Source organism: Ochotona curzoniae, unplaced genomic scaffold (assembly GCF_017591425.1).
Source record: "Ochotona curzoniae isolate NIBS_2020 unplaced genomic scaffold, NIBS_Ocur_1.0 contig_908, whole genome shotgun sequence".
NCBI classification, from domain to species: Eukaryota; Metazoa; Chordata; class Mammalia; order Lagomorpha; family Ochotonidae; genus Ochotona; species Ochotona curzoniae.
Window position 1 is genome coordinate 14,583,803 of NW_024466607.1, and position 17,570 is coordinate 14,601,372.

The window sequence follows — 17,570 nt, forward strand, 5'->3', positions numbered from 1 at the left end:
CCTGGGAAAGCAGTCGAGGATGGCCCAAAGCCTTGGGACCCTGCACCTGTGTGGGAGACCCGGAAGAAGTTCCTGGCTCCTGGCTTGGGATTGGCTCAGCTCTGGCCATTGCGCTCACTTGGGGAGTGAATCGTCGGATGGAAGATCTTCCTGTTTGTCTCTCTTCCTCTTTGTACATCTGACTTTGCAATAAAAATAAATAAATCTTAAAAAAAAATGAGAAATTTGAAGATCCTGAGTCCCACAGAAACACACAGGCACACCATCTGAATCAAGGTTATAAAGATGAATAAATAAATATCAAATAAGGGCCCGGTGCGATAGCGTGGCGATTAAAGTCCTCACCTTGAACGCACCAGCATCCCATATGGACGTAGGTTCTAATCCTAGTGGCCTCACTTCCCATCTGGGACCCTGCACCCGCGTGGGAGTCCTGGAGGAAGCTCCTGGCTCCTGGCTTTGGATTGGCTCAGCTCCAGCCATTGAGGTCACTTGGGGAGTGAACCATCAGGCAGAAGATCATTCTCTCTGTCTCTCCTCCTCTCTGTGTATCTGCCTTTCCAATAAAAATAAATAAATCTTTTTAAAAAATAAATATTAAATTTAGAAACAGATGAGAAACGAGTCCTAGCTTGTCCTTTGGGTAGAGCAGTGCCTTGAAGAAGCAGAAGAACCTGAGATAGGGCTCTCGTGTTAGGAGGAGTTGGTGATGGGGGTGGTGCTCCTGACTCACCTCAGCTTGGCCTGTTGCTGGTGGGAGGTACATGGCTTGGCTCGTGATCCTCCATGGGGTCTGCAGCGCCTCCATCCTTGGAGAAATGTGTGGCCTGATTCTCTCTTTTCTTCCTCTAGAAAGTCACTCTGCACATCAAGTGGCCCAAGAGCGTGGAGGTAGAAGGCTATGGCAGCAAGAAGATTGACGCGGAGCGGCAAGCTGCAGCTGCTGCCTGCCAGCTGTTCAAGGTACACACAAGCAATCACACAAATACATACATGGCCCTGGGAAGCCCTTGCCTCGTACTGGCACCAAGTGCATCCTGGGGGAGCTGGACACTATTCAACCAGTCACCTGTTAGGAGCCCTTCCTGCTTCTGGTACCTTCTGTACTGCTCAGCCAAGGAAGGAGGGCTGAGGTAACTATCCAGTGGTCTCAGAAACCCTTCATGAAAAGCTGCTAGTGTCTAACCTCATGGATATGTTCCAGTTCCGTTTTTTCTCAGTGTTTCGTGTGGATTTTTTTCGTGTAACTGTACATAATGAGAGGCCTTAAAAAAAATTCATGAGGCACACACATGCTGAAAAATTTTCAAAATTTTGTGCTCCAGAATAACCTTTTAACTCCTATTTTTCCACAGATTTTTAAAGTGCCTTCATCGTCCTGTCTTAAGATGTATTTATTAGAACTGGCTTTGTGGTGTAGCAGCTTAGGTCTCTGCCTGCAGTGCTAGCATCCCATATGGACACTGGTTAAAGCTTGGCTGCTTTAGCTCTGATTTAGCTCCCTGATAATGAATCTGGGAAAGTAGTGGAGCAGGGCCCAGCTCATTGGTGATCTGCATCCAAGTGAGCAAATGGAAGAATGGAAAATCTCTCTCTTACTCCATCTTACAAATTTAAAAAAAAAAAAGAAAAGGAAATTCAGTAGCATTCACAATAGCCAAATATTTTTTTATTTGAAAAGCAGAGTTACAGAAAAACAAGGTAAGAGAAATCTTCCATGTGGTTCACTCCCAAACTTGCTACAATGGCTGGGACTAGGCTGGGCCAAAACCAGGAAGCCTGAACTTTCCAGGCACAGTAGTGGCGAACTTGATAAGAAGTGAAATAGCTATGACTTGAACTGCTGCCTATAGGGGATTCTGGCATCATAGGTGTTGGCTTACCCATTGTCACTGTGCCAGCCCCATGATCCTGTGCTGTAATGGGAAGGTGATGGTTGGCTGTCTCACTTTGCATAAGTTACCTGGCCTTTACAGGGCTTTTGGTGTGGCTTGCCAGTTTACAGGGAGGAGGAGAGACAGAAAGATCTTTCATCTGCTCGGTTACTCCCAAAATGATTGCAACAGCTGGAGCTGTTAGGAAGCCAGGAGCCAAGAGCTGGTTCTGGGTCTCCCATGTGGGTGCCGGGTACTAGGGCTTTGGGTTATCCTCGACTGCTTTCCCACACTACCAGCAGGAAGCTGGAAAGGAAGTAGAGCCAGGACATTAAACGGTCCCTGTATGGGATGCTGGCAGTATCAGGTGGAAGATCAGCCAGTTGAGCCATTGTGCTGGCCCCACCAGTTTTTCTGCATCCCTAACAGACTGCCTTTGTAGCTTTGCCAGCCTGGAGACATCTCACCTTCATGGGTCTTCCTCTGCCTCCCATTTCTGGGCTTCCCCTGATCTTACTTCCTCTCTGCCCTGCAGAGGAAGGTTCCCCGTGCTGTTCTGTACCCACGCATCACCGCTTCTTTTCTTTGTTGTCTTTTTGTGTTGCTTCTCTGTCCCTCCTTTCACCCTCCCCTCTCTTTGGGGTTCCTCCACTGATGCCTTTCTGTAGCTGCACAGAAATTCAGAGCTTTTCCTTTGGCCCCTCTTCCAGCGCAGGCCAATCTGGGGGCTGGTGGTTAGCATTTTCTCTCTCCCAGAAAAGGCCGTCTTCTGGCCTCTGGTCACTTTGGGTCCCTGTACTGTCTGGCATGTGGCACTGGTTATCAGTGATTGCAGCAACACTTGGCCAGACCTCTCCTGTTCTCAGTTTTCTGTGCTTGAGGGCAGTGTGGCTTTGGCCCCACCAGACTTCTCTTCCCAGTTCCCAAGATCCCTGCTTCTCTCCTTGATCCCTCCTTCCTGTGTGTGTGTGTGTGTGTGTGTATGCGCCACTCTATCCCACTCCCTGAAACATTGCTCTTTTTCTCTACTACTTCTTGAAAAATCTTACCCCTTACAGGCTCAGCTATCTTCCTATGTTTCATGTCTCAAAATCTCCATCTCCAGTAAGCTGTTTCTGCCTTCGTGATTCTTACCTGGAGATGATCTTGCCCCCCAGGGCAGTCTATATCAGTCATCTTTATCTACACATACATACACACACATAGCAAATTAATGTATCCATTGCTTTATATAGTTACTTTGATTTGTGTGTGTCTGTGCTAAGAAAATTTAAAATACATCCCCTTAATCAGTTTTCAAGATATAATACTGTCATTATTATAGGCCCTGTGCTGTACCTTAGGTCATTGGACTTACAGATCTTCCATACCTGTAATTTGGTATCCTCTGGCCACGTCGCCTTCTCCATTCCCTTCCTGCCTCTCTGCTCTGTCCACCTGTTGGATAGAGCTGATACAGTAGTTGATTCTCTGCATTTGGCTTACTTCACGTAGCTGAATGTCCTTTAGGTCCATCGGTATGTTGCCATTGGTAGGATCATCTTTCATAAGGCTGAAGAACTTTCCATTGAATATATGCAGGGACTCAGAAAGCTCATGGAAAATAGAAAAGTTGATATTAGTTCATAAAATTTTGTAGTCCATGCATATGAGGTAACTTGAGAAAATTCATGAGTCATATATAGTACCAAAATACTGTATGAAAGGCAGAGCTACAGAGAAAGAGGAGAGAGACAGATAGAAATCTTGCTGGTTTACCCTCCAAATGCCTATAGCGGACAGGACTGAGCCAGATGAGCCAGGAGTTTCCCATGTGGGTGCAGGCGCCTAAGGAAATGGGCCATCCTAAGGAAATGGGCTATCCTGTGCTGCTTTCCCAAGTGCACTCGCAGAGACCTGGATCAGAAGTGAAGCACCTGGCACTTGAACCAGCGCCCTTACACAGGCAGTGGCTTTACCACTATCCTGTAACAGTGGCCTGTAAACTTACCTTTAAAATGTATGTGTGTATGAGAGCAAGAAAGGTAGTTTCCCCATCTGCTGCTTCACTCTCCCCAGGGCTAGCAGGGCCAGTCAGGGTCTTTCACACTAGTGGCAGGGGCTTGATGGCTTGAGCCATCATCTGTCTCCCAGGGTGTATATCAGCAGGAAACTGGAATTAGGAGAGGAGGTGGGACTACAACTCGGGCACTTCAGCATGGGTGTGAGCATCCCAAATGACTTCTTAATCACTAGGCCAAATTCCTGCCCCACAGACAAATTGATCTTTTAATTCCACTTGCATGAACTTTGGAAGGATCCTTGTATGTACCACAGCCTTTTTAGCCCCTCTTCCACTGGCAGACATGGGATTGTTGCCATGTCTAGGCCATTGTGAATGACACTGCAGTGAAAATGGGGGTGCAGTTACATCTGCGAGGGGCTGATGTTGAGGTACTGCAGGGATGCATGGTACCTGTGTTGACACCTGAGGATCCTCTGCCTTTATTTTGTAATAACTGCTGTGTTCTTAACATGTTGTTCACTAGTTCTTGTCACTTATCTTTTTGATTATAGCCATTGAACAAATATGAGAGAATATTATGGCTTTTAAAAAATTTTATTTATTTGAAAGAATTACAGAGAAAGAAGGAGGAAATGAGGATAGAGAGATATCTTTTGCTGGTTCACTCCCCAAATGGCCAGAATGGCCAGAGCCATGCTGATCCAAAGCCAGGAGCTTCCTGAGTCTTCCATGTGGGTGCAGGGACCTCGGGACTTGATCCATCCATTGCTGCCCTCCCAGGCCTTAAGCAGAGAGCTGGATCAAAATTAATACACCTGTGATTGCAACCAGCATATGGATTGCTACACTGCTTGTGTAAGATTAGCATGCTATGCCAATGTGACGCCCCTTATATACATTCTTTTAGGATTATTTAGAATTTCTGTGATTGTATTCCTAGCATAGTTTTTGTGTCCACTGTTCAATTGTAATGTTCACTGAAGCCTCCTAGAGTTCTGTGTGTGTGTGGTTTTTTTTTTTAATATTTTATTTATTTTTATTGGAAAGTCAGATTTACAGAGGAGAGACAGACATAAAGATCTTCAGTCCACTGATTCAGTCCACTGACTCCACAGGTGACCACAACGGCCAGAGCTGAGTCAGTCCCAAGCAGAAGCCAGGAACCTCCTCTGGGTTTCCCACACGGGTGCAGGGTCCCAAGGCTCTGGGCTGTTCTTAATTGCTTTCCCAGGCCACAAGCAGGGAGCTGTGCCAGGCTTGGTTTTGTTTTAAACTTGATGGAAGCATTTATTTTGTACCTTTCACTATCTAAGCTAGGATTTTTTTTTTTTAATGATTCACTTTTTATTGGAAAGTCAGATACAGAGAAGAGGGGAAATGAAGATATTCTGTCCACTTCTCTCTGTTCAAGTGGCCATAATGGTCAGAACCAAGATCCAAAGCTAGGAGCTAAGAGCCTCCTGCGGGTCTCCCACGCAGGTGCAGGGTCCCAAGGCTATGGGCCGTCCTTGACGGCCTTCCCAGGTAGTGAGCTGGATGGGAAGCGGAGTTGCTGGGAATAGAACCAGAGCCCATGTGGGATCATGGTGTGTGCAAGGTGAGGACTGTAGCTGCTAGGCTACTGTGCCAGGCACAAGGCTTTTTTTTTTTCTTTTTTGTAATGAATTATTTATTTTTATTGGAAAGTCAGATTTACAGAGAGGAGAGACAGAGATTTTCATCTGCTGGTTCACTCTCCAAGTGTCTGCAATGGCTGATCTGAAGCCAGAAGCCAAGAGCTTCTTCCAGGTCTCCCACATGGGTGCAAGGTCCCCAGGTTTTGGGCCATCCTTGACTGCTTTCCCAGGGCATAAGCAGGGAGCTGGATGGGAAGTGGTGTAGCAGCTGGGATACAAACCAGGACCCATTTGGGATCATCCTGGTGCATGCAAGGTGAGGACTTTAGCCACTAGGCTATCGCCCCAGGCACAAGCTCGGTTTTTAAATTTATTTCTTTATATTGGAAAGGCAGATATACCAAGAGGAAAAGAGAGAGGAAGATCTTCCGTCCAATGGTTCACTCACCAGACAGCCACAACGGCGGGAGCTAAGCCAATCCCAAGCCAGGAGCTTCTTCCCGGTCTCCCACATGGGTGCAGGGTCCCAAGGCTTTGGGCTATCCTTGACTGCTTTCCCAGGCCACAGGCAGGGAGCTGGATGGGAAGTGGGGCTGCCAGGATTAGAACCTATGTCCATGTGGGATGCTGGTGTTTTCAAGGCGAGGACTTTAAGCGCTACACTATGCTATCGTGCTGGGCCCAAGATTTATTTGGAAGACAGAGAAAAAGACTGATCTGTTGGTTCACTACCCCAGATGCTGCAACCACCACATGGGAGCCAGGCCAAAGCTAAGAGCCTGGAACTCCACTGGAGTCTCACATGTGGGCGGAGCTGTCCAGGCAACTAGATCATCCTGTCTTCTCAGGCACACTGGCAGGGAGCTGGGTTAGAAGCATAAGAGCCAGGACTCAGTCTAGCATTCTAAGATGAGGTGTTGGTATCACCAGCTGGTATTAACCTGCTGCACTAAAGCACTGGCATCAAAGGTAGATGTTTCTAAGCATTCTCTGTGCTCATTTCTCGAAGAACGGCTGAAGTGGGTAGATACATAATTTGGGGACTATTGTTGTCAGGCATGGCCCAGGTAAAAAGATGGCATGGACTCTCACAGTTCCCTTCCTTTCCCTAGGGCTGGGGGCTGCTGGGTCCCCGCAATGAGTTGTTTGATGCAGCCAAGTACCGAGTGCTAGCTGACCGCTTTGGCTCACCAGCTGACAGCTGGTGGCGTCCGGAACCCACCATGCCCCCCACTTCCTGGCGGCAGCTGAATCCTGAGAACATTCGGCCAGGGGGACCGGGCAGCCTATCCCGCTCCTTGGGTCGGGAGGAAGAGGAAGAGGAAGAGGAGGAGCTAGAAGAGGGGACCATTGATGTTACTGAGTTTCTCTCTATGACCCAGCAAGACTCCCACAACCCACTCAGGGACTCAAGGTATAGTTGGAGGTGGGGTATACAGGGGACAGTGGTGCACTGTGACATGGGGAAGGGTTCGTGTTTCCTGGGGCCCCTGTGCTGCACTACATGCCCTGTTGAGTTGGCTTCTCGTTCCTGGGGGATGGCCACTGTGGTGCTGTGCTGTGTCAGAGCTTTCCTGTTTCACAACACAAGCCCTCTGTTAGTTCATAGGGGGGCTCTATCTGCTCTCTACCCTTTGGGTATCTCTGAAGGAGGGATATTAAGGGGCACGGCAGTGAGGCCCAGCCTGCTGGCTGATCCCTGCCCCCTGGCTGCGGCATCCTGGCCTCCAGGTCTCGAGAAGAGAGCGCTTTTTCACCTGACCTTCTGTCCCTCCCAGGGGGGGCTCCTTGGAAATGACCGATGATGACAGTGCTATCAGGGCTCTGACTCAGTTTCCACTTCCCAAGAACCTCCTGGCCAAAGTGATTCAGATTGCAACGTCCTCCTCCACAGCCAAGGTGAGCTGAGCCTTCTCCAAGTGCACGGTGGGGTGGGGTTGCAGGAAAACATCCAAGTCTACATACAGGAGCCCAGAGAGTAGGCTGGGGATTGTGCAAGTGCAGGATATGGGGGGATGGCAGTCATCTTGCTATGTGATCATTTCATCATTGCTGCCAGGCTGAGGGACTTTGGGCAAATAAGCCTTCTGTCCAGAGGCTGAAAGCACAGTGGGCAGGACAGAAGGCCCTATGGCACTGCTCAGACACCTCTGCTGCTGTCGATGCTGAGCACAGCATCAGCTAACCCTGGGTTAAATGCCCCCCACCCTTTGGGTCCTGATGGTCCTGCTGTGCTCAGGTAACCACTGAAACAGTCCATCACTGGCACCATCCCAGGCATTCTGAGAATATCACGCATCATTTGGCATTCCCTTTTGTCACCATCTCCACTTGCCTTCCATGTAGAACCTCATGCAGTTCCATACTGTGGGCACCAAGACCAAGCTGTCGACACTCACCCTGCTCTGGCCATGTCCTATGACCTTTGTTGCCAAGGGGCGCCGCAAAGCAGAGGCTGAGAACAAGGCAGCAGCCTTGGCCTGCAAGAAACTGAAGGTAAGTCTAGCAGGGTCCCTGCTGCAGCATGCATGTGTTGGTGGGCTGCTGTGTCTGTGGCTCCCTCAGCACCCCAGTGGAGGACCTTTGCCTGCCACCTCAGCCTTCTCTGAACTTGGTCAGACCTGGTAAAGCCAAGAGACTTGCCTGAGTGACAGGATGCTCGCTGTGGTGGTGGGATGATAGTCTCTGCCCACAAAGATCCTGATGACCTGAGCTATATGTGTATTCTGGAAGCCAGTAATGTCCCGGGGCACAGGAGCAGAAGTCTTCACTGTACCAGCTGCTTCAGACAGTGAGAGCCAGGCAGGCCCGTGGTGCTCTGTGCTGTCCAGCATGCCATTGTGCTCCTGGGGCAGAACACAACTGATGGGATGAACAGAAGAGGAAGGGCAAGCAGGTGTGGGCGAGAGGAGCGTGGAACTGAATGACCTTGCTGCCCCGTCTCAGGAGACTTTCTGGCAATCTGGGTGTGTGGCACGGACCTGCCTGGTTAGGAGCGAGCTTCCCCTACTGGCTAAGGTGTTGAGAAGTTGGGTTGTTGTTCCCCATCAGTGAGGCTGCCTGATGGACCCCAAGAGCCAGGAGAGGGTGAAGACCTTTCCTGAAGCACAGGGCCAGTATGGCACCCACCTGGCTGGTCCAGGCGCTGACTTTCTGGATGAGTCTTCACACCTCACAGGAAGTTCAATGAAGGACAGGTCCCTGAAGGGAGCACTAGACCTAGGCATTTGAGCGGGAATAGAGTGTACACCTTGCAGGTGTTAGGAGACAGCACTTGTGTTTTGCCTGAGGATAAAAATGGCTTTGCTTTTTGGTGAGGTGTCCGTAAGGCATTTTAGGAAACAAGGTAGTGTTCACCTGGCACATTTTATCCTGGTACTTAAGTGGACACTGACAGCAGATGCCATGTATGTATGCATGTGGCAAACTCAGACAGAAGGCCATGCAGAGACTAGGAGGTAGTCCTAGGCAGCTGCAGTGGACTGAGCTGATGTGACATGCTAAAATCTGTGGGCAGGTGGGTGTCTGCTTTTGAGGGGTGGAGTGAAATTTCTGGGGCATTTCTCCACTTTGCTACTTTAGATTTAGGTTTTCTTGATTTGTAACTAGCTAAGTTAAAAATATTTTGTAGAATCTTTGTGGTCCTGGTTTCTTGAGGCTTTACCGTGTCAGCAGAAAGCCAGTCTCTTAGCAAAGGCTGATGGGTCCTGCATCGGCCTTAGTGTTCCTGAGGCTCCTGGCCAGTTCTTGGGGTCAGAGTGCACACTGAGTTTCGCCTGTCCTCTCTGCAGAGCCTGGGCCTGGTAGACAGGAACAACGAGCCGCTCACCCACGCCATGTATAATCTGGCTTCCCTGCGGGAGCTAGGGGAAACCCAACGTCGGCCGTGCACCATCCAGGTGCCCGAGCCCATCCTCCGCAAGATAGAGACCTTCCTGAATCATGTAAGAGGATCTGGGCACCCCTCTCCCACTTGCGGCAGGCAGTGGGAACCACCCTTCCCTCCTCCTCCCCATGGATGATGAACACTCCCCCCCCACCCCCACCCCGCTCAAGCAGCCTAGTCTTGCCCACATGGTTCCCAGGCCAGTCAAAGACTGCATTCTGTATCTGGGGGTGGGGGTGAAGTTGAGCCAATTTCATGGGATGAGGCTGGGCCTGTGTGGGAACGGGCCGGAAGGCTGTCTTTGTCTTCAGTGGTTTGTCCCCTCCCCCCAGTACCCTGTGGACAACTCATGGATCTCTCCAGAGCTGCGGCTGCAGAGCGATGACATCTTGCCCTTGAGCAAGGACTCGGGGCCCCTGAGTGACCCCATAACGGGCAAGCCCTACATGCCCCTGTCAGAAGCAGAGGAAGTGCGGCTGAGCCAGAACCTGCTAGAGTTGTGGCGACGGCGAGGACCAGTCTGGCAAGAGACCCCTCAGCTCCCTGTCGACCCCCATCGGGACACCATCCTCAATGCCATTGAGCAGCACCCAGTGGTGGTCATCTCTGGGGACACGGGCTGTGGAAAGACCACACGAATCCCGCAGCTGCTGCTGGAGCGCTACGTGACCGAGGGCCGTGGTGCCCGCTGCAACGTCATCATCACCCAGCCTCGCCGCATCTCAGCCGTGTCCGTGGCCCAGCGCGTGAGCCATGAACTGGGCCCTTCCCTGCGCCGGAACGTGGGCTTCCAGGTGCGGTTGGAAAGCAAACCTCCAGCCCGTGGTGGGGCGCTGCTCTTCTGCACCGTGGGCATCCTGCTGCGGAAGCTGCAGAGCAACCCCAGCCTGGAGGGCGTGAGCCATGTCATTGTGGACGAAGTGCATGAGCGGGACGTAAACACAGACTTCCTGCTCATTCTGCTCAAGGGCCTGCAGCGGCTCAATCCGGCCCTGCGCCTGGTGCTCATGAGTGCCACAGGCGACAATGAGCGCTTCTCCCGTTACTTTGGTGGCTGCCCTGTCATCAAGGTGCCTGGCTTCATGTACCCTGTCAAGGAGCACTACCTGGAGGACATCCTGCTCAAGCTGGGCAAGCACCAGTACCCACACCGGCACCGGCACCATGAGGTGAGGAACCCTGTCCCCTCAGCTCACAGAGGCCTCTCTGAGGAGTCCCTCCCTCCCTGGGACCCTGGGGCCTATCACCTTGGCAGGGCCTCTGTGGCAGGCTCGTGAGGGGTTGGTGTTGGTGTGTCACTGGCTCTGTGTCACATGGCTGTGTCCTGTGCACAAGCCCTTACCTGGGGCTGTGACCGGGGCCTCTCTTCCCTACCCCAGTCAGAGGATGAATGTGCACTCGACTTGGACCTCGTAACCGATCTGGTTCTGCATATTGATGCCTGTGGGGAGCCAGGTAGGTGCTTGTCTTCTGCCCTCTGCCCTGTCTGAGAACTGAGCAGGAGCAACTGCTCACGCCTGCAGTGCCTCTTGTAGGTGGAATCCTGTGCTTCCTGCCTGGGTGGCAGGAGATCCGAGGAGTGCAGCAACGCCTCCAGGAGGCCCTGGGCTTGCACGAGAGCAAGTACCTCATCCTGCCAGGTGAGAGCCTGCTACAAGGAAGCATTCACCCCCTACAAAGGGGCCTTGCCCCAAGTTCTGGGAACTCACCCAAGTGCAATCGAGGCCCATGCTGGTGATCCAGCTGCCTCAGTTTGTGCTGGGCATAGGCCTGAGTTTCAATAAGATGGGGCCGCATACTTGCCCTGCTTCAGTGGTTGGGTGCATGCCCTCAACAGTGTGCATCTCGCCCCCAGTGCACTCCAACATCCCCATGATGGACCAGAAGGCCATATTCCAGCAGCCTCCACCTGGGGTGCGCAAGATTGTTTTGGCCACCAATATTGCTGAGACTTCCATCACTGTTAATGACATTGTGCATGTCGTGGACAGTGGTCTGCACAAGGAGGAACGATACGACCTGAAGACCAAGGTGACACCTACTTCCTGGGTCCAGCCAGTCCCTGGGGGAATAACTAGTTCCGAGGTGGCCCCTAGCCCACATCTGCCATACACCTGCTCTGGGTCTCCAGAAGGCCACGCCCTTGGGGCCTCACTGTCCAAGTCAAGGGGGCCATTGAGTTATTCCAGGAATGGGGATGCAGAGAAAACATCCTGCTGTGTCCATGTAGCTGCTCACCTGCCCCCTCCCCCAGGTATCCTGCCTGGAGACCGTGTGGGTGTCACGAGCAAATGTGATCCAGCGCCGGGGCCGGGCAGGACGTTGTCAGTCAGGCTTTGCCTACCACTTGTTCCCACGGAGCCGCCTGGAGAAGATGGTTCCTTTCCAAGTGCCGGAGATCCTGCGCACACCTCTTGAGAACTTGGTGCTGCAAGCCAAGATCCACATGCCTGAGAAGACGGTGTGCAGGGATTGGGGGTTGGATGAGGCTGGCTTTGGGAGAAGGCTGGCAAGGTGTAGGTTCATTGGGCGGGGGGCTCTGGCTTGTTCCTTCTGCAGGCTGTAGAGTTCCTCTCCAAGGCTGTGGACAGTCCCAACATCAAGGCGGTAGATGAGGCCGTGATCTTGCTCCAAGAGATCGGTGAGTAGGGGCTGGGCTAAGGTTATGGGGTTGCTCTCAGGTGGGACTGACAACTCAGCCATTGCAGGGGTTCTGGACCAGCGAGAGTACCTGACTACTCTGGGGCAGCGTCTGGCCCACATCTCCACCGATCCCCGGCTGGCTAAGGCCATCGTGCTGGCTGCCATCTTTCGTTGCTTGCACCCACTGCTGGTGGTAGTTTCCTGTCTCACCCGAGACCCCTTCAGCAGCAGCTTGCAGAACCGAGCGGAAGTGGACAAGGTCAGACCCAGTCCCTACCCAAGGCCTCTGTCATCCCTTCCAGCCTTCCATATCTTGTCCTGACCCACTGTGACCCTGGGTACTCCACCCCCGACCCCCCAGGTCAAGGCATTGTTGAGCCATGACAGCGGCAGCGACCACTTGGCTTTTGTGCGGGCCGTAGCCGGCTGGGAGGAGGTGCTGCGTTGGCAGGACCGCAGCTCCCGGGAGAACTACCTGGAGGAATACCTGCTCTATGCACCCAGCCTACGCTTCATCCATGGTCAGCAGAGTCCCCTACCCCCCCCCAACTCCTCATGCCCATTTTCACCTACACTGTACTGCCTATTGTCCCTGAGCCCTGGTTCATGCAATGCTTTTCTCTGCAGGACTCATCAAGCAATTCTCTGAGAATATTTATGAGGCTTTCCTGGTGGGGAAACCCTCAGACTGCACGCTACCTTCTGCCCAGTGCAATGAGTACAGTGAGGAGGAGGAGTTGGTGAAGGGTGTGCTTATGGCTGGTCTCTACCCAAATCTCATCCAGGTGCAGCAGCTGGGGTGGGAGCTGACAAGGGTCTGGCTGTCACACAACCTTCTTTCCTTGACCCCACCCATCTTTTTCTGCAAAACCCTGCAGGTGAGGCAGGGTAAGGTGACCCGGCAGGGGAAGTTCAAGCCCAACAGTGTCACATATAGGACCAAATCAGGCAACATCCTGCTCCACAAGTCGACCATTAACAGGTGTGTAGTACGCTTGAGTGCATTTGGTAGCTGGGTAGGGCCAAGCAGGGTGGTCTCACCACAGCCTGCCTATGTTCCCCAGGGAGGCCACACGGTTACGGAGCCGATGGCTGACGTACTTCATGGCAGTCAAGTCCAACGGCAGCGTCTTTGTCCGGGACTCCTCCCAGGTGCACCCACTGGCTGTGCTGCTCCTGACTGATGGCGATGTGCACATCCGTGGTGGGTAGCTGTGGATCCAAGGCTGCAGCGCTCTGCGGGCCGCTACAGGTCCAGGTCCTCAAAGGCCTGGCATTACCCAAGTCCCTGGTTTCTCCTCTTCCACAGATGACGGGCGCCGTGCCACCATTTCACTGAGTGACAGTGACCTTCTGCGACTGGAGGGTGATTCACGCACTGTGCGGCTGCTGAGGGAACTGCGACGGGCCCTGGGCCGCATGGTAGAGCGGAGCCTGCGCAGTGAGCTAGCAGCTCTTCCCCCCAGTGTGCAGCAGGAGCATGGGCAGCTGCTGGCACTGCTGGCAGAGTTACTCCGAGGACCCTGTGGCAGCTTTGATGTGCGCAAGACAGCGGACGACTGAGCCCCTCCCTGGGGCTGTGTACAGAGTGCAAATGTTTATTTAAAATAAAGTTCTATTTATCCCTTGTGAGCATTGCTACCCACTGGGGCATCCTCTTGGGGTCTTGGCCCTGGGCCACAGTTCCTTGAGTCAAGCTAGACTGTGGGGACTGGATTTTGTGGTGGGGACAGGTCTGAGCCTCAGAGTAGAGGGGTTTATAGACTCCCCACCCTCAAAAGTTAAAGCTTCCATGCTTGCACAGCGCCTCCAATCAGCCACCATTGGCCAACATGGATGTATTTGGGCATGGAGTGGCTTCTTACCAATCCTGCCTGGACCACAGTCTTCTTGCCAGAAACCCTTGATGAGGGGCTGAGCTCTTCCCTGGTGATGAGCTATCACAGATGGTAGTAGAGACAGAAGAGCACAGGCCTGCATGGTAAGATATCAGGCAGCTTTATTTACTCTTGAAACCATTACAACAGGTTGATGGGTTGACACAGGAAGGTTGGGCTGGGGCAGTAAGCAAATCTGGAAGCACAGAAATGTCCCCTGCTCAAGTGGCTGCAGAGCAGTGCACATCTTGTGCTGGCAGCTGCTCCCCTGCCTGCCAGGCAGCCAGTTCATATTCTCCAGCTCTGAGACCCTCCAAACGAGCTGTCTCCAGCCAACCTCTAAGAACAGCAATAGTTGCCCTCTTGGAGGGCTCATGTGGCCAAACTGCACAGCACTCTGTGGCCCTGGGGTTACCAGATGTCTTTCCTGTAGCTTGATCTTGCCTCTTGTGTGCTGACAGAACACTAGAACCTTAAGGTTCAGGCACAATGACACAATCTCTAGACTCTGTTTACTTTGCAGGAACTGCAGCCTCAGAAATGGGCAGTAGCTGGGAGGCACAGTGAAGCCTCCACCTTACCTCCAGCTGCAGGGGATGCCTGGGCAGAGCTAGATGGAGCACAAAAGGGCCAGAGGGGTCATCTGAGCAATGCTGCATCACAGAAGGTGCCCTCTGGAGAAGCCCTTGGGAACTCCCAGGCCACTTCACTACAAATTCTGGTTTTAATCCTTTATTAGAAACCATGCAAACTTTAATACAAAAAGTACAAGTGCAATAAGATAATCTTGTGTCAATACATTTTCCAGGAACACCACAGCCGCTCCTAGACTAACACTGGGCATGCTGGGATCTCCCGGATAAGCTGGCCATCAGGGAAGTAGGGTGGCCTCAGCCTTACACCTTTGATTTTTAAATTTCCAGACCTGATTCCCCATCACAATTGTTCCAACACCCCAGGCTTCCTTGAGTGAGAGGGCTTGAGAGTCCAACGCCTAGACTTGCTTGTAGGCCTGAAGGAATTTGACTTCCATACCTCTCCCTGTTCCTCCAGGCCTGGCCTTGTACTCTGCATCCCAGGTAATGGGGGCAGGCACCAAAACAGGGTTAGACAAGTAGCACACTCGCAGAACGCCATCAGCACCAGGCCACATGGATCAGTCTCTCATGTGCCTGACTTGCTCACCAGGCCACAGTCCTTGTCCACCCACCTCCAAGCCCCAGGCCGCCCATTGCAGGACAGCCCCGATGATGCCTGACATCCTCTTAGGTAGAGGCATAAGGACATTCCCCCATCTCCTTCTACACCTACTGAGGACACTCACTGAGACATGGCTTCAATCTGCCAAACTACCCCACCAGGTTTTAGGTTATTAGAAGAAAAGGGTAAAATGCAAGCGTGTGTGAGAGCAGCTGGCAGACGCAGTAGCAGTAGGACAGACAGCCCTACCCTAACTAGCCTAGGGCAAGGCAGCGTGGGGCTAGTGCTGCCTGCACTGCAGCAGTGGGCACCCTACTGAGCTCTAGGGCTCCAGGGGACAGGGCAGCACCTGGCCACCATGTGGAAGCAAACTCCACTGCTCCAGGGAGGAGGGATGTGTCAGTTTCTTCAGAATTTGGCTGGAATCCGGTCCTCCCCACGCAGATCCCAGTTCAGACCGTACCCCCACCCTCCCGCCCTTGGCTGAGCAGTGGCGTGATGGATGATGGCAACGGGGACGAAGCAGGGAGTGGAAGGAACCGTCAGGGATGGGCTGCTGCTGCTGCCCTAAGCAAGCGCAACGGGAACGGGGGGCACCTGAGGGCAGCCCAGCACCCAAGTGCTTCTAGCTCTAGTGGACAGCCCGGGGGAGGTGGCCAAGGGCCCGGGAGCCCAAGCTGGGGCCACCAAGGAAGTGGGGAGGGCGGGAGACAATGTCGGCCCCATGGTCGGTGCGGGCCCTGGCATTGGCCCGGAACGTCAGCCTGTAGGTCTCAATCTGTAGTGACACGGGAGGAGGGGAAGGAGAGGGGGACGCGGGAGACAAGAGGGGAACACAGGGGAGATGGAAGACGAGACCAGAATGTCATCATTAGATGCCTGGAAAATAAAAGGTTACTTTGTTAAAATTGAGGCCACACTCTTGTCAGAAAACAAAGGAGCGTTGAGGTTGCGGCCAGTGGCAGGGTCCCTGGCTGGCCCTCAGGCTGAGCCCAGCCACTTACTTGTCTCCTGGATCTGGCTGTCCAAGGTCTGGGCCTCCCTTTGGTCACCACCCCCTGACAGGGTGGTGTGGCCACTGAGGCCGCTGGCTGAAGTGGGGGTGCCAGCTCCAGGCGCCGCCTCAGAGCAGGCCAGCTCCTCCCCAGCGGGGGGGCCGGGACACGGAGGGGCCTCGCTGCCACCGCCCTCAGTCTACAATGAAACATGGGGAGACAATGCAGGGTCAGTCGGGAAGGGGGTGAAATGAGTGATGACGGTGACTTCACACAGAACCCCAGCCCACTGCCCCTGCCCAACTGGTACCCTCGACCTAGCGGGCAGGAGGTCTCTGGAACTGGAGAACTGAGGTGAGAAATACTGGCTTCTCCACACAAGGGAATTGGGATGGTGACGGCTGCAGGTGTGGACCCTAGCACATGGCATGTGTGACAAGGGACCCTAACTCAGGGAGGGTCCCTGCTCCAGACACAAAGAGGCAGGGAGGTGGGACCCAAAAGACTTCAGAGACCTGGAGGACTTAACAGGAGGAGGACATTCAGGGACACTGAGTAGAAGAACAGCAATGACAGTGGGAGTCACTGGTGAGCTGGAGCCCCTATGCTCTGGACCAGATCATGTCCAGGGTTGGTTTAATCAGAAAGTGAAATAGGGTCACTACTGGAAAACTCCACAAATAATCATGACAAGAAGGTTCACAGAGAGAAAAAAGAATTCAGGCCATGAGGCTGCAAGAGCCTGAGTGAGAATCCTGGTCTGCACCTGCCTGCAGGGTAGCCTCTTGTCTCTGTAGCTCTGGCTTTCCAATATAAATAAAACAACTCTTTAAAAAAGCCTTTAACAGGGTCTGGCGCCATGGCCTAGCAGCTAAAGTTCTCGCCTTGAATGCGCCAGGATCCCATATGGGCGCCGATTCTAATCCCAGCAGCCCAGCTTCCCATCCAGCTGTCTGCTTGTGGCCTGGGAAAGCAGTTAAGGATGGCCAAAAGCCTTGGGACCCTGTACCCGTGTGGGGAGACCTAGAAGAAGTTCCTGGCTCCTGGCTTCAGATCGGCGCAGCACTGGCCATTGCGCTCACTTGGGGAGTGAATCATCAGATGGAAGATCTTCCTGTTTCTCCTCCTCTATGTATATCTTACTTTGCAATAAAAATAAATATTAAAAAAAAAAAAAAAAGTAAAAGGCACACAGCCTGAGTGCTGACGCGCAATCCTCACAAGAGGTGGGGCACAAGGACTGAGAGCCTCGGCAGCCAGGAGCACAGGAATGGGCAGGCAGGGCCAGGGCTGAGCCAGGGCAGTGACAGAAGATGGGAAGGAGGTGGGGGAGGGGGACACATGGGGATGGGAGAGGTGCTCTCATACCCTCTCCCTGGCCTCACCATCCTTGAGCAGTGACTGAATCATCACAAGTGTTCCCCAGCCCCCAAGACATGGCACAAAGAATGGACAGTGTCTTGGCACACAAAGG

General features: G+C 52.9%; 2 protein-coding genes across 4 annotated transcripts in view; one reads left to right on the forward strand and one right to left on the reverse strand.

The window, feature by feature from the left end:
* Nucleotides 1-13,656, forward strand: part of DHX30 (DExH-box helicase 30) — a 34,136-nt gene extending 20,480 nt beyond the window's left edge. For all 3 annotated transcript variants that reach the window (XM_040994384.1, XM_040994385.1, XM_040994383.1), the window contains 17 exons: nt 853-963; nt 6,608-6,909; nt 7,274-7,394; nt 7,842-7,991; nt 9,287-9,439; nt 9,714-10,550; nt 10,761-10,836; nt 10,917-11,021; nt 11,237-11,412; nt 11,636-11,842; nt 11,941-12,022; nt 12,090-12,283; nt 12,386-12,545; nt 12,652-12,809; nt 12,903-13,006; nt 13,089-13,228; nt 13,334-13,656. In XM_040994384.1, the coding sequence (XP_040850318.1) occupies nt 853-963; nt 6,608-6,909; nt 7,274-7,394; nt 7,842-7,991; nt 9,287-9,439; nt 9,714-10,550; nt 10,761-10,836; nt 10,917-11,021; nt 11,237-11,412; nt 11,636-11,842; nt 11,941-12,022; nt 12,090-12,283; nt 12,386-12,545; nt 12,652-12,809; nt 12,903-13,006; nt 13,089-13,228; nt 13,334-13,587 (3,330 nt within the window). In that variant the 3' untranslated portion in view covers nt 13,588-13,656. The remainder of the gene's footprint in view (nt 1-852; nt 964-6,607; nt 6,910-7,273; nt 7,395-7,841; nt 7,992-9,286; nt 9,440-9,713; nt 10,551-10,760; nt 10,837-10,916; nt 11,022-11,236; nt 11,413-11,635; nt 11,843-11,940; nt 12,023-12,089; nt 12,284-12,385; nt 12,546-12,651; nt 12,810-12,902; nt 13,007-13,088; nt 13,229-13,333) is intronic.
* Nucleotides 13,657-15,787: 2,131 nt separating this feature from the next.
* MAP4 (microtubule associated protein 4) overlaps nt 15,788-17,570 on the reverse strand; it is a 104,143-nt gene continuing 102,360 nt past the window's right edge. Inside the window, 2 exon segments of the mRNA XM_040994382.1 lie at nt 15,788-15,980; nt 16,106-16,295. Of these exon segments, the coding sequence (XP_040850316.1) occupies nt 15,973-15,980; nt 16,106-16,295 (198 nt within the window). The 3' untranslated portion in view covers nt 15,788-15,972.